The following is a 13,750-nucleotide window of genomic DNA, read 5'->3' on the forward strand; positions in this document are numbered from 1 at the left end:
GCTTTGGCTTTGCACACCAGAATCCGCAGTTGTGCCACGGCAGGGGTGATGTGGGAGCTCCCAGGTGTGCAGGGAGCTGTGCGCTCACCTTGGTGCCGGCACATCCTGGATAAGGACTGAAGCAGCTCCAGCATGGGAAGGGTCCAGACCTCAGCCGGGTCCTCGTCCCCTCACAGTCCCCAGCAGCTAGGTCCTGTGCCTCTGAACCCTCCGCTGCCGTGATTGCTGCCAGAACCCATGGCTCTGCCGCACCGAAATGGCCCCGATGGCGCAAATGAAGAGCTGTGTCCCTCCGAGCCAGAGCCCAGGCTGCCCTGCCCTGCGGGAGAGCCGGGAATGCCGCTGCTGCCAGCTCCTCACCCAACACGGCCACCGAGAGATCTGCCCGTGGGCTCGCACTGCTATGGAAACACCTCCCCATGGAATTTATTTGGGCTCTGTGGCCTAAAACTCTTCCCGTGCGTGCCACAGCCCGCCACACCCTTCATCACCACGGGCAACCCAAGGGCTCTCCAGGATGAGACAATACCGGGAGCACTGCTTCTAGCCAGGGCATTTAAATTATTGAAATGAAAAATAACTGCATGGGCTGGATCCCAGCAAAGCAATTTGTAGCTCGTTCTCCTTTCTGATGAAATTGAATGTCGGTCTGACTTTGAAGTAAGAGCTTTGTATCCCAACAATGAACCAAGCCTGTGCAAGGAGAGGTCAGGTGCATTTTCATGAGAGCTTGAACTCTGGAGCAACAACAGGAAGGTGTTTTGGGGATACCTCTGTGCCAGGAGCAAGGACAGACAGATCATGGTCTCTCCATCTCCCAGAACGACCCCAACCTGCCCCAAAGTGAGTCCCTACAGAACAGTTCAAGTGTGAGAACAGCTCGTTTTGGTGGGACAAGGCTGGGAGCTTCGCTCTAGGGCTGAAAAGCTGGAGGACAGAGCCGGGCGGATCCCTGCTGTGATGGTGACACTCCAGCAGAACCACACCAAGATATTTAGGGTCTTTTTAACGTATCTGGAGGAAACATTGCCTCCCACAGCTTTGCCTGGACGGCAGGCAGGGCGGTGACACTCACCGAGCAGCGCCCGGTGCGCCCCGTTCGGCCGCGCCGCTCCGGGCCTGCCCGGTTCCTCCCGGGGGCCGGGCCCGGCGCTCCCCGCCCTCCGCGGAAGTGATCCCGGGCAGGGCGAGCCGGGAGGAAGCGGCGGCTGCGGGCACGGCTGATCCGCACAGGCGGCGGCGGTGATCCGGGAGGCGGCGGCGATCCCCGGCGGAGGCAGCGGCGGTCCCGGGCGGCCTCACCATGAAGCTCATCATCCTGGAGAATTACTCGCAGGCCAGCGAGTGGGCGGCCAAGTACATCCGCAACCGCATCGTGCAGTTCGGGCCCGGCCCCGGGCGCTTCTTCACGCTGGGGCTGCCCACAGGTGGGTGCCGGGGGGCGGCCGGGCCGGGGCCCAGCGCGGGCCCTGCCCCGGCTGAGGCGGCCGCTCCCCGCAGGCAGCACGCCCCTGGGCTGCTACAGCAAGCTGGTGGAGTATTACCGCAACGGGGACCTCTCCTTCAAGTACGTGAAGACCTTCAACATGGACGAGTACGTGGGTGAGTGCCGCAGCCACCTGTCCTGGCGCCTTTGTCCCTGCCCGTAGGGAGCTGCTGGGCCCTTACCCGGCAGAGCCTGGCGGTGCCCGAAATCCACCTGTGCAGGTAAGGGGGACAACATTCACAGAGTTACAGCACCAACATTCACGGAGTTACAGCATCAGCATTCACAGAGTTACAGCATCAACATTCACAGTTACAGCATCAGCATTCACAGAGTTACAGAATTAACACTTCACAGTTACAGCATCAGCATTCACAGAGTTACAGCACCAGCTAGGATGGAAAAGAGCTCTGAGGTATCGGGTCCAGCCTGTGACGCCACACCACGGTGTGTCAGCTGAACCATGGCTCTGAGTGCCACATCCAGTCTTTCCTTAGACACCTTCAGGGAATTAGCAAAGGGGGACAATTTGAAAACCTCTGGAAGAAATTTGAAACTTTTCAATAGGTTTGGAAACATGTGGACAAACTGGTTGCTGGTGTTGCCCAGTATTGCACACACTATTACAGACACTGCTGTGTGTTAGCTGCCCTCAGGCACTGAGCGGGCAAGAACAGCTTATCACTGCAGGCTCAGCATGCAGCTTTACCTTCCACCTTTGCTCGGGGGTCATAAAGGTCCCTTACAAAGACCGGTGTGGCCCCTGAGGGCCCTCAGGTATCTCCTGCTGAGCCAGCAAAGGACTGCCATTGCTGAAGTCATGGTGAAACAGTCTCCTCAGAAGAAACAGATCCAAAGGTGAAAAACATACAAGCTAAATATTTGCCAATGATAATTTTATCCTGGTCAAGAGGGTTTTTTTTCTGTGAATAATCCCAATCAAGCAGCATTAGGGAATAAGCAGTCCAGTGTGGGTTTACAGCATTCAAGGAGGATAAACATGCAATAATGATATAATAATTATTATTTTCCATGCTTCTGCACAGTTTTAAAATAATTCCTACAAATATGAAATGGGAAAAGGGCTGGAAAGGTACTGACAGATGAGGCACAGCACACATCTGCTTTTTTCACATCTGTTGTTTATTAATATGGGCATGTGTCTTACAGGAGCTGATTTTAATTCTGGTATTTAGGGAAATAGAAACAACTCTGAAAGCTGAAGGTGTGACAAAGGACAGAGGGAGCAGCGCTCTGTCACCAAGCCACTGCAGGCTGTGGAAGTGATTTGTTATGGGTGATACTGTTCCAGTTGGCCTCAGTCCTGTGTGTTCTGTTACCAGGCCTCCCGAGGGATCACCCAGAAAGTTACCATTCCTTCATGTGGAATAACTTCTTCAAGCACATTGACATCTCACCAGAAAATGTCCACATCTTGGATGGAAATGCCCCTGATCTCCAGGCAGAGTGTGATGCATTTGAGGAGAAAATCAAAGCAGCTGGAGGCATCGAACTCTTTGTTGGAGGTGAGAACCCGAGAACAGCAGCCTCTAAACCCTATCCCAAACCTGTGCCTGTCCTCCCCAGCTCTCATTATTGCCAGCATTGTTCACTTTCAGTGCATTTGCAGTGAAATCCACCCCACAGCCCATGGCCCTGGGCACTGCAGTGTCCTGGCAGCCTTGTCTCCCCACCCACCACTGCCAGCTTTGGGTCTTTAGTGCAGTCAGTGAATTGTTCAGGAAGTGTGGGAAGGGCTAGAACTGTACAAATGTGAGGTATTTATCAATTGTCAGTGGCAACAGGAAACTGCTGGGAGTGGCTTTTCCCACACAAGCTCTTCCCATCAGTTTGCCAGAAGGTTCTGCCACCTCCTTTGTCATTGTCCCAGCGCAATCAGGGCATTGCCTGGCTGTTCCTAGCAGACACAAATCTGAGCTGGAGCACAGGAACTGCAGGGTTTTTTCTCAGCTCTGTGCTCCCAGGAGCACTGTCTGGGAGAGCTGCTGGCTCTGCTGCCACAGCTGACCCTGTGCTGTCACTGTCCCTGTCCAGGCATCGGCCCCGACGGTCACATCGCCTTCAACGAGCCGGGATCCAGTCTGGTGTCCAGGACACGCGTGAAGACCTTGGCCATGGACACCATCCTGGCCAATGCCAGGTTCTTTGATGGTGACCTCTCCAAAGTGCCCACCATGGCTCTGACAGTTGGAGTAGGCACTGTCATGGATGCCAGAGAGGTGAGGAAATAAGAAGTGGCTTCCTGCAGTTCCTCTGGAGCAGCCAAAGGTGATCCTGTTATGGAGCAGCCACGTGTCCTCTGGTGTAGGGTATTCCTGTCACAGAATGCCTGATGCTCCTGTCCTCTGGCACCCTGCAACGCCATGGAGAGGCTCTTGCTCCTTCTCTGCTGGCACTTGTGTTTGTGTAACCCTGCAGCAGCCCAGGAAGGTTTGGGAGGGTGTCTTTGGTTAGGAGTCTCACCTGGAGAGTAACTGGAGACTTGATGTCACACCAGCAGGTCATGAAACTGTGTGGGACCACTTTTACTGGAGTCTATTCTTGACCTACACTTGTGAAATCTCAGTGTCCAGGTGCCCAAAGGATCACTGCAGTGACCCAGCAGGCTGTGATTTCAGTGAGAGCTGAAGCAGCCAGAGCAGCACCAGCAGCACAGAGAAGTGGCTGTGGGCAGGGTGGCAGGGGTGTCCCCACTCCCAGCTTGGCAGGCTATGGGTGGGCTCTCCCTCACTGCCCCTCTCTGTCTGGGGCTGCAGGTGATGATCCTGATCACGGGAGCCCACAAAGCCTTTGCTCTGTACAAAGCCATCGAGGACGGTGTCAACCACATGTGGACGGTGTCGGCCTTCCAGCAGCACCCCAACACCGTGTTCGTGTGCGACGAGGATGCCACGCTGGAGCTCAAAGTCAAAACAGTGAAGTACTTCAAAGGTGAATGTTTGACCAGGCCAGCCAGCTGCTCTGTTACACTTTTAGGAGCCACAAGCCATGCTTTGCAGAGGTATTGCTGTATAAGTAACTCCCAAAGGAGTATATTCCTTACATATATCACAGGAGTACCTGTGAAGGTAAATGCTTAATGCTTGGTGTGGGAGCAAAGGCACAAGGACAACAGTAATGTCTAATTCCATTAGCACCCAATGAAGGAGAACTTTCCTTTATTATGTCTATTTAAATTGCCTTTTGACTCTCTCCATTAGGTTTAATGATGGTTCACAACAAGCTCGTGGAGCCCTTGTACAGCATGAAGGAGATGGGAGCAGAGAGGAGCCAGTCCAAGAAGCCATACAGTGATTAATGTGCTAGGGCAGTGCTGAACCAGCTGCTGAAAACAGCTGGGACAAAAGGGAATTGCTGCAGAAACTGATCTCATATTTGTTCTTAAATTAGCAGAATGATCATGTGGTTCCTTCTCTCCATTAAAGAGACAGATGCCAAACACCTGCCTTAATTAACCAAAGGAGGATGGGAGCCAGTGTTCTGTGTTCCACAAACTTCTGCCACCAACTCATTCTCTGAAGGAAATGAAGGATGAATTGTTTGATCTGTGAACTGGCTGTAATCACAGACTGAAGGCTGCAGAACTGAAATGTGAGGATAAATGAAAGTACAATGTTTCAGAAACAAGTGGGTGATAACTTTGGGGCGTATTCCTTGCAATTAGGACAAGTATCTCTGTTATTCCTTCCTCCTCCATGAAACACTTGCATTAGAATCCTGGAAAAGAGGATTGTCCAGCTGGAGAAGGGAAAGCTCAGAGCAGCAGCCAGAGCCAGGAGAGGGCAGCAAGAAGATGGAGCCAGGGGGAAGAAGAGAAGGGACAGTGGGGTGGGAGTGGAGACATGATGCTCACGCTGGAGAGGATAAAACCCCACTCACTGTGGGAGCTGCCAAGCAGTGGGACAGCATCCCCATGGCTCCCTCCTTGGGAGGCTGCCAAGACCTGCCTGGATAAAGCCCTGGCTGAGCCCTGCTCTGAGCCACATGTTGGACTTGAGACCCCTCAGCAGAAGAGGCTCCAGCAGCATCCCCCACTGTGTCAGGCCCAGGGATGATTTGCTATGCCTGCTGCTCTCTCCAGAATTTTCAGTTTCTCTAAGGAGAACCCAAACCAGCCCCAAAGGAAAGACTCTGTTCCCACTGGCTTCAGCCTCTGTTTCATTACAGACACCCCACACAGGTGGACAACAGCCAAGACCCCACCGATTCTGAAATGTGACTCCTGGGATTTCTGTCCAGTCCTCTCACACGAGGGGCAAGAAAACTGGGCAACATTTATTTTCTTTATACAAAGTTTTGTAAGTTGATCTGTAATGTAACTTTCTCCACTAAATGTCTTTAATTTTTTAAATGGTGACATTTGAGTGTGTCTGGTGCTCGGTCTCAGTGTGCTGAGGGTAGCAAAGCTGTCCTGGAGGCAGTTTGGTGCTCCCACCTTCCTTGCCCAGTGTTTCCTCAGAGGGAGAAGCAGCCCTCAGGGTGGGAGGGCACTAAATGCCATGAGCAGCACACATCCCTGCCAGCTCCAGCTGGGAGCTCTGGGCTGGCCCACCCCCAGGAGCACCTGGGCACACCTGTGCTGCCAAATCCATGCCACAAGGAAGACAAAGAGGGACACTGTGTTTACCATCTTAAAGTGAATTTAGTGCATGTGAAAGGTGCAGGAAAACAAACCATACACACCATAGGCTTTTCCTACACACTGACCTAGAGATTCAGCTGAGGTGAGATTTGCTCTTCCTTCCAGCCTTTTAATCCCTGTGCCAGTTCCAAGAGTGCAGACTCCTCCTCTGCACGGGGAACTGCAGCACCACTAATTTTGGCCACACATCCCAGGATAAATTCATTAATTCAGTCAGAACTGAGTGAGCTGTGATCACACACAGTTCCTAAGGAGTCTCAGCTCCAGAGCTTTCCATCCAGGCCCTGCTGCTCTTGAAAACAGTACATGCAGCTTTAGTTTCCAAATAAACTTTTAGACTGTTCTGCAAGTGGAAAACCTTGTAAAAAAAATCAGTGTTTGCCTCCAGTAATCACCTTCATACTCTCAAAACCACTTGCTGAGATTTTAGGGGAAACAATTTGGTGCTGCAATAATTTGAAGTGCAAAACCAGTGGAAATAAAGAATCTAGTCCAGAAGCAAAAATATCAACCATCAAATTTCTCATATGAAGAGTAAATGAAAAATAAATTACTTCATCAACTGAGAACACAAGGTAATTGTCAGTATCTTGAAGAATTCAAGTTCATCTCTTCCTGATTCTTTTCACCCTCTCACTGGGCACATCCTCAGCTCACTGCCTTGGCACTCATCCCTGCCAAAACAAGGACAGGCACCGTGAGGGATCCAGCAGCAACACAGGGAGCCACCAACCTCACAGAAACCCCTGGAAATGGCTGCTGGTCATTCTCTGCTCTCAGGGGTGCAAAGGCTCAGGCACAGCAGCCAACGAGAAGGGTTGGGTATAATCAGCTTTAATGTCATTACAAAGTACCAGTGACACAGCCAGGAGCTGCTTTTCAGAGAAGCACATCAGGAAATTCATAAAAGCAACAACTTTGTTGCTGAATACAGGAGCAAGTTTCTGTATTGTATCAGAAAACTGCCCCAGTCCAAGCAGCCCCAGAGAGAGCACTACAGCTCCAGCAAACCACCCCAAACCCCACAATATTCAAGATCCAAGGGTCAGTCTCCCTAGAAGAAACCCCCAAAATACTTCCAGCATTTGAGGCTTCAGTTTTGTCTGTTGGCTTTTAAAAAAGGGTCACTTCTTGGTATATATTTTTCCAATGGTCTTCCAATTTCTGACTTCAATAGTGGACATGTTTGTTTGGGCATTCCATGATGATCCTGATCCCAGGATGGGGACAAGGTCTCCTTTGGTTTTGGCAATAGGTTCTGAGGTGTGTCCTGCAGTGCAGTTACCACTCTTCTGTCACACAATGGAAGTGAAAAGCAAACAAAGGACACACAAAAAGCATCTGTCTCTGGTTTGTTCACCTTGTGGTGCTGGAGGAAGCTAATGATCACCATCTCCTTCCCAGAACTCCCCATTGTCAATGTGCACGTCTTGAAACAATCTGCAAGACAGAAAATCAGTGACACCAGTGCATAAAAAAAGTCAAATATGTTAAAAAAGTACCACCCTAAATGCAACAACAGTACAGCAAGTTCCCTTGGTTTTTCCAGTATCACAAACCACCATCCATGCCCTGTGGAAGGGGCAAGACAGGCTGCCATTGTCACCTGTCCCACAGCAGCACCTCTGTCCCTTGGCTCTTCCCAGGGGAATGTCAGGCAAATCTGCAGCTCCTTAGAGCAGCTCTTCCCCAAATCCTCGAGCTGCTCCTGAGCACTGCCAGGGAAACACTCAGGGAAACTCAGCACAGAAAGGGTGAGGTCATGACCTGACCAAAAAAACTCAGAACAGGCTCAGAAGACTCCTCCAGAATTTTAAAACCAAAGTTCTTTAAAAAGCAAAACCATATGCTGAATCACTCCTAATTTTTACTGTTAGTGCCAATATCTGAGAGGAGAAACTGTGCCTCAAACTGCAGCTACACGTTTCAGGTAGGAAATGGGAGAGGCTGCAAGGAGAAGCAGCAGTGGGTGTCCAGCAGTGGAGGGGTCCCTGAGCACCCACCTGTTGAAGCAGGGCGAGGAGGGGTCGTTGAAGTGCTGGTAGGGGTTGGTCCGGGACAGGGAGCCCATGCAGACCCAGCAGAAGTACTGCATGCACCCTGTGCAGGTCATCTTGTTACAGCCATCCAGTTTCTGGGGGAAAAACCAAGAAGTGGCAATAACAGAGCCCCACTGTGGCAGGCCTCAGTCCCTCTCTGCCAGCAGCCCCCACAAGCACAGCAGTCAGTGAGCACAGCCCCCTGTCCCACCACACTCTGACACTTCCACTGGGAGCTGGGAGCCCAGCACTGCAAATTGGTTATAATACTAAAAATACAAGAAATAAGTGTTCTTCTGAAGCTGGGTTGATTTCCTGGCTCTAGTGTGAAGCAGAAGTAGCCTGAAACACCAGGAGAACAAAAGGATTCATGTAGATCCAGGATCAGCCTGGATCTGTTCAGTGTGGGAGTCTGACCAGCAGCCACTGCTTCTACTCCAGTCCTGGGGATCCACAAATATCACCCCACCTCCTTTTCCATGTCACACAGAAATGGAAAGTTCTCTTAATGTTTCCTAGAGATTTTCTCTCCCTAGAGGCTCCAACACACCCAGAACTGCCTCCTTGTGGGTTTTCTGCTCCATGATCCCCAGCCTTTCCCTCCTCACTCACCTCGATGGGGGTCCCACAGCAAGGACAAGACTTGGAGTTCTTCTCCAGCCATTTCTCACTCTCCATCTCCTCCAGGGCTTTCTGAATCACTCTCTTGCCATAGCGTTGTTCCAAAAATCTTTTAGTTGTCTCATCTGCTTCTAAATATTCTTTCCTCAATTCCATTAATTTCTCTGGGGGGCAAAATCAAACCAAACCAGACAGCTTTTGTAAGATATTAGATTTACAAGTCCAGCTAATTGCAGCACAAAGATTCTCAAAGAACAATAATGTCATGAATTAAAAAGCAAGAAAACTATTAAAATATATAAGATGATACTATTAAAACCACTCTGCCCCAACACTCAGCAGTTTTACACTGTTCTATTATAAAAGAGACCCGTTGATGGAATTAGAACAGTGTAAGATAAACTGAAAATGGAAATATTTTTTTCTGACTACATATTTAATGAAGTTTTGTCACAGAATTTTAAGGCTAGAGAGAGAAGCCTCCACCTGATTCCAGTATTAACTCTGGCAATACAAAATACTGAAAATATAAAGGAATTCTTCCCCTGCTACAGCATTTGACAAGCAGCAGTTTAGGGAGCTGCTGAGCTGAGGAGTCTCACCCAAGGAATATTTAACTGCCAGCAAGTGCCCTCCTCCAAAGGAATGCACCCTTCAGAAAGCCCAGGGTGAGGAGCTGCCTTGCCCAGCTCTGGACTTTCCCAGCCCAGTTATTGGAATATGAATGCAACACACCACAACACCCAGTTTAGCAGTGAGTGGGTGTGACCGTGGAGCCCAGGGGAGGTGACCGACCTGCAGTGACCTTGCAGGGGGACACCCCGTGGTAGGTCATCTTGCAGAGGGTGCAGAAGGCGTAGTTGCAGCAGGAGCAGATGCCCATGGTGCAGCCGGGCTCCTGCATCACGGGGGTCTGGCAGCCGGGCCGGGGGCAGTAAACCACGTCAGCCATCAGGTCCAGGCTGGACTGCAGCAGCAGGCGGTCATAGCGGGCAAAGAGCTCCTCCCCAACCAGCTCCTTCACCTGCCAACACAGCCAAGCACCAACAAATCCTCACCCGCACACACCCAGGCCTGGCACAGCTGCCCACAGCAGCTGGGGCTGCCCCTGCATCCCTGGCAGTGCCCAAGGCCGGGCTGGGAGCACCTGGGACAGTGGGAGGTGTCCCTGGGACAGTGGGAGGTGTCCCCGCCATGGCACTGGATGGGCTTTAAGGTCCCTTCCCATCTGGGATTCACTGACTCCTTGCATCTGTAATTCTGAGCCTGCTGCAGCAACAAACAGCAAGTCAGTGACAAAGTACCAACAGCTGGGATGAATCCACTTCAGATTATCCAACAGGTCACAGGGGGTCAAGGATCTGCTCCCATGGAACAGGGACAGGAGAGGGAACAGCTTCAGGCTGGGCCAGGGCAGGCTCAGGGTGGGCACAGCAGGAATTTCCCCATGGAAAGGGGGCTCAGGGCAGGCTCAGGGTGGGCACAGCAGGAATTTCCCCATGGAAAGGGGGCTCAGGGCAGGCTCAGGGTGGGCACAGCAGGAGTTTCCCCATGGAAAGGGGGCTCAGGCACTGGAACTGCCCAGGGAGGGTTGGAGTGCCCATCCTGGAGGTGCCCAAGGATGTGGCACTTCATGACATGGTGGGACTGGGTCAAAGGCTGAACTTGGTGACCTTGGGGGTCTTTTCTGACCCAAATGACTCTGTGACTGCCAATGGCCAGCATGCAGGGCCAGGCCCTGAACCCGGCTTGGGTTCCTGAGCTGCCAGCCCTGTGCAGGGGAATTACCTGGCCTGGAGTGGCGACAGAAGAACACTTGGGCTCGGGGCAGTTGAGGCAGTGCACCTGCCCATCCCTGATCTGGATCTCAAAGTAGTCCTTCAGGCAGGCCTTGCAGTACACGTGGCTGCACTCGGGGAAGTGCATGCACTCACTGCCCAGCTTCTCACAGAAGCAGATACTGCACGAGTACATCTTACTGTTAAAGCACTTCCTCCTCTGGGCCTGGTCGAAGTCCAAGATGTCCCTGATCAGACTGGACAAGGACTCCACATCCTGCACAGCCCTGGCATCCACGGTTTCCTCCTCGGCCGTGGCAGAGCCCGTGGCACCCCCAGAGTCCTTCCCAGCCTCGGGGGGCCCCGCTGCTGTCCGGCCCTGCCCCTTCCCCTGAGGGCACATCTTCAGCTCATATGGCGAAGAAATATTCAGGTAATTCAGTGTCTCCTCCTTCAGAAACTGCATCCAGGCAAACAGCACCACGCAGCCTCGGTTCTCTTCCCACACATTGTCCAAGTGCTTGCAAAGGGCGCTGAGCTGGGAGAGAACAGAGAATTCCTGATTTCAGGAAGTTTGTAACTCCTCACTGTGCTCCTCCCCTCACACAGTCCTTAGTGCAAACTTTGACTTCAGACTCAGCAGTTTTTATGCTGAACAAAGTAGTTCTCACAGATGCAAGTTTTCCCTCCTCAGAATAGTAATCAAATAAAAACACGCAAGAGACAAGAGAAGAGCCAACAGGAACAACGTCATTGTTTTTTTACTTTGCTTAGCTGTTAATTATTAACTTAGCGGTCAAAATGTAAAAAAAACCCCTGCAAACCTGGCTGTGGGAGAGCCATTTCCCACTGAGGGTGAACACGGGCGGGGAGGTCGATGGGTAGTCAGGTGGGAGCTCGAAATTCAGCACGAGAGGCAGGAAGCTCACGGAGTACTCGAAGCCACTGCCCTGGAGATTCTCTGTGGAACTGCCTGAGCCAGGGCCACCGAGGCACAGGAGAAATAACAGAAAAATGAAAATGAACCAACTGTTGCTGTTTCTGACAGCACCCAATGTCTGTTAATTTGATGGATTTCTGGGGTTAAAACTATTTGTTCCACCCTAAATAACAAAACTCTCAGTACAGGAAAATGTCAAGGGTTGAAGGTCTGTGATTAAAGCAGTTAAACAGCAGCACTGTGAAATGTCAGATTCTGCACAAACCAAGAGCCTGGGAACAAATCCTCAGTGTAATAAAAACCCAATAAACTTAATTATTCTGAAGAAGTGCTATTACTCATCTGTGATTTTAGAGTTTACTGAGGAAGTTCTGTGTATGAGGATTAAACTGCTCAAACACAATCCCCAACAAGCACAGCAGAGGGTGAGGCACAGCTTTGTCCCATCACTGCTCCCTCAGGTCCCCAGCAACCACCTGAGCTCGGTAAAGCCTCCCTTGGGATAACACAAAACATCTCAACTCACCCCTCACAAAAATTTTGAAGTCTTGAGGCAACTCCAGACAAATTCTTGTTTCTCCTCCTTGGGCAGACTCTGCTCTCTTAAACTCATCCTCATCGTAGATGCTGGCCAGAGCCAGCAGCTCATCCTCCTGAGCCTCCTTGTCCTCTGAAGACATTTAACTTTTCTGTAGAGTTGCCACCACTCTGCAACATCAACCAAGTTAATACATCCAATTCAAATTATCAATCTGAGGCAGCTATTTTATAGCATAGTAAGCTTTAGAAAAACGCAGCTAAACTTTAGAAAAAAACAATCTAAACCAATGTGCAATATAATTACAGTATTTTACAGGTTGAAAAAAATATCGGTAGCTTTATAAAATCTTTTTAAAATCCCCAACAGAATATTTAAAAGTCAGAAAGCAAACTGTGTTATTAGGTAAAAACAGCTGTAAGGGGGGAAATAATGAAATATGGACATGGAACAGGTGACACAGGGACATTTCACTGATGTTTGGAAGAAAACAAACCCCCCCAAAAACACAAGAGAAATGAATTAGTAACAGTAGCTCTTGTCCAGTGCCCAAAGGCAAACAGGGAAACAGTCCCATTTATGATTGAAAACATCAAAAAAAGGTTCAAATCTCGCACAGGCATCTTGTAGATGCACTCGTGGAGCATCTCAGCTCCACAATTGGGGAAATCAAGCCATTTTGAGGCTTTCTATAAATAAAGCCGGTTTGCTGAGTTACCTTTGCAGTCAGAGCAGCGCGGAGGCCGGGCCGCGGAGCCGCTCCCCGAGCATTCCCCCGGGGCCGGCCGCTGCTCCCGGCTCCAGGCAGGGGCAGGGCGCTGCTGAGGGAACGCCCCGCCTGGCGCTGCTGCGGACAGACCCCAGCACCGCCGTCAGCCCGGGCTCGGGGTGAGAGTCCGCCCGGTGCCCCGGGCCCGACAGCCCGCCCAGGGCTCGGGGCTCATTTCCAGCCGCCGGAGCAGGGACCGAGCTCCGGGCCCGACGCCGCGCTCCAGGCCCAGCTCTCCGTGCCTATGGCGGCTCCGGCCGCTGCAACCGCTGCGCTCCGGCCCGGCCCGGGGGGACAGCTCGGCCTGGCCCGGCCCGGCCCAGCCCCGGGGGAACAGCCCGACTCGGTCCCGGGGACAGCCCTGCCCAGTCCGGCCCGGTCCCGGGGAACAGCCCGACCCTGACCAGCCTCGGGAGAACAGCCGGACCTGGCCCGGCCCGGCCCCGGGGGAACAGCCCGGCCCGGCCCCGAGGGGACAGCCCTGCCCGGCCCTGCCCGGCCCAGCCACACCCGCTCCTCACCTGCTCCTCACCGGGGCAGCCGCGGCCGGGCCGCGCGGGCCGGGGACAGCGAGGGGAGCCCGGCCCTGCCCCTCGCGGAGCGGCGGCGGGGAGGGACGGGAAGGGAAGGGAAGGGAAGGGACGGGAAGCGCCGGCGGGCGGAGGAGGCGCCGGCCCGGCCCCGCAGCTCCCCCGGCGGCCGGGAGGGCCCGGCCGGCCCAGCCCGGGGTGCTCGGTGCCGCTCCGGGCCCCGCCTGCCGCCCCTCCCCGGCCCCGTGGAGCAGAGAGCGGCGCCTGCAGCAGCGGGGCTCGGGCACTGGGCGGGCTCGCCCGGAACGGGCACGGTGGGAGCGCTGAGCAGGGGCAGGAGCGGGACTCACTGAGCCCTATGGCTCCCTTCTATCGCGGGGCATTCC

General features: G+C 52.7%; 2 protein-coding genes across 3 annotated transcripts; one reads left to right on the forward strand and one right to left on the reverse strand.

Moving 5' to 3' along the window:
* On the forward strand, positions 1-5,864 carry GNPDA1 (glucosamine-6-phosphate deaminase 1). Its single transcript, XM_026796950.2, has 6 exons — positions 1-1,427; positions 1,501-1,602; positions 2,830-3,012; positions 3,542-3,726; positions 4,264-4,438; positions 4,708-5,864. Exons 1-6 carry the CDS (start codon positions 1,304-1,306, stop codon positions 4,803-4,805), a joined length of 867 nt encoding a protein of 288 aa, XP_026652751.1. The 5' UTR covers positions 1-1,303; the 3' UTR covers positions 4,806-5,864.
* A 792-nt stretch (positions 5,865-6,656) lies between these two features.
* RNF14 (ring finger protein 14) lies at positions 6,657-13,571 on the reverse strand. 2 transcript variants are annotated; one of them, XM_074552358.1, is made up of 9 exons: positions 13,356-13,571; positions 12,054-12,235; positions 11,412-11,560; positions 10,598-11,125; positions 9,605-9,833; positions 8,801-8,973; positions 8,153-8,283; positions 7,510-7,589; positions 6,657-6,823 (listed from the first exon to the last, which is right to left on the reverse strand). In XM_074552358.1, exons 2-8 carry the CDS (start codon positions 12,205-12,207, stop codon positions 7,529-7,531), a joined length of 1,425 nt encoding a protein of 474 aa, XP_074408459.1. In that variant the 5' UTR covers positions 12,208-12,235; positions 13,356-13,571; the 3' UTR covers positions 6,657-6,823; positions 7,510-7,528. The 2 variants fall into 2 exon arrangements, with proteins under 2 accessions (XP_074408459.1, XP_074408458.1); XM_074552357.1 differs by lacking the exon at positions 6,657-6,823 and having other exon boundaries at positions 6,968-7,589; positions 13,356-13,570.
* Positions 13,572-13,750: the final 179 nt, after the last annotated feature.

This window comes from Zonotrichia albicollis, chromosome 15 (assembly GCF_047830755.1).
Source record: "Zonotrichia albicollis isolate bZonAlb1 chromosome 15, bZonAlb1.hap1, whole genome shotgun sequence".
In the NCBI taxonomy this organism is placed as follows: Eukaryota; Metazoa; Chordata; class Aves; order Passeriformes; family Passerellidae; genus Zonotrichia; species Zonotrichia albicollis.

What these genes read in the sequence shown, in the direction of transcription:
- GNPDA1 (XM_026796950.2), top strand. Translation starts at nt 1,304, where the DNA reads ATGAAGCTCATCATCCTGGAGAATTACTCGCAGGCCAGCGAGTGGGCG. An exon ending in CACGCTGGGGCTGCCCACAG is followed by an intron (nt 1,428 to 1,500) that starts GTGGGTGCCGGG and finishes CGCTCCCCGCAG; the next exon opens with GCAGCACGCCCCTGGGCTGC. An exon ending in CTGTCATGGATGCCAGAGAG is followed by an intron (nt 3,727 to 4,263) that starts GTGAGGAAATAA and finishes CTGGGGCTGCAG; the next exon opens with GTGATGATCCTGATCACGGG.
- RNF14 (XM_074552358.1), bottom strand. Translation starts at nt 12,207, where the DNA reads ATGTCTTCAGAGGACAAGGAGGCTCAGGAGGATGAGCTGCTGGCTCTG. An exon ending in GCTGTGGGACCCCCATCGAG is followed by an intron (nt 8,284 to 8,800) that starts GTGAGTGAGGAG and finishes TTTTTCCCCCAG; the next exon opens with AAACTGGATGGCTGTAACAA. An exon ending in TCCTCGCCCTGCTTCAACAG is followed by an intron (nt 7,590 to 8,152) that starts GTGGGTGCTCAG and finishes TCTGTCTTGCAG; the next exon opens with ATTGTTTCAAGACGTGCACA.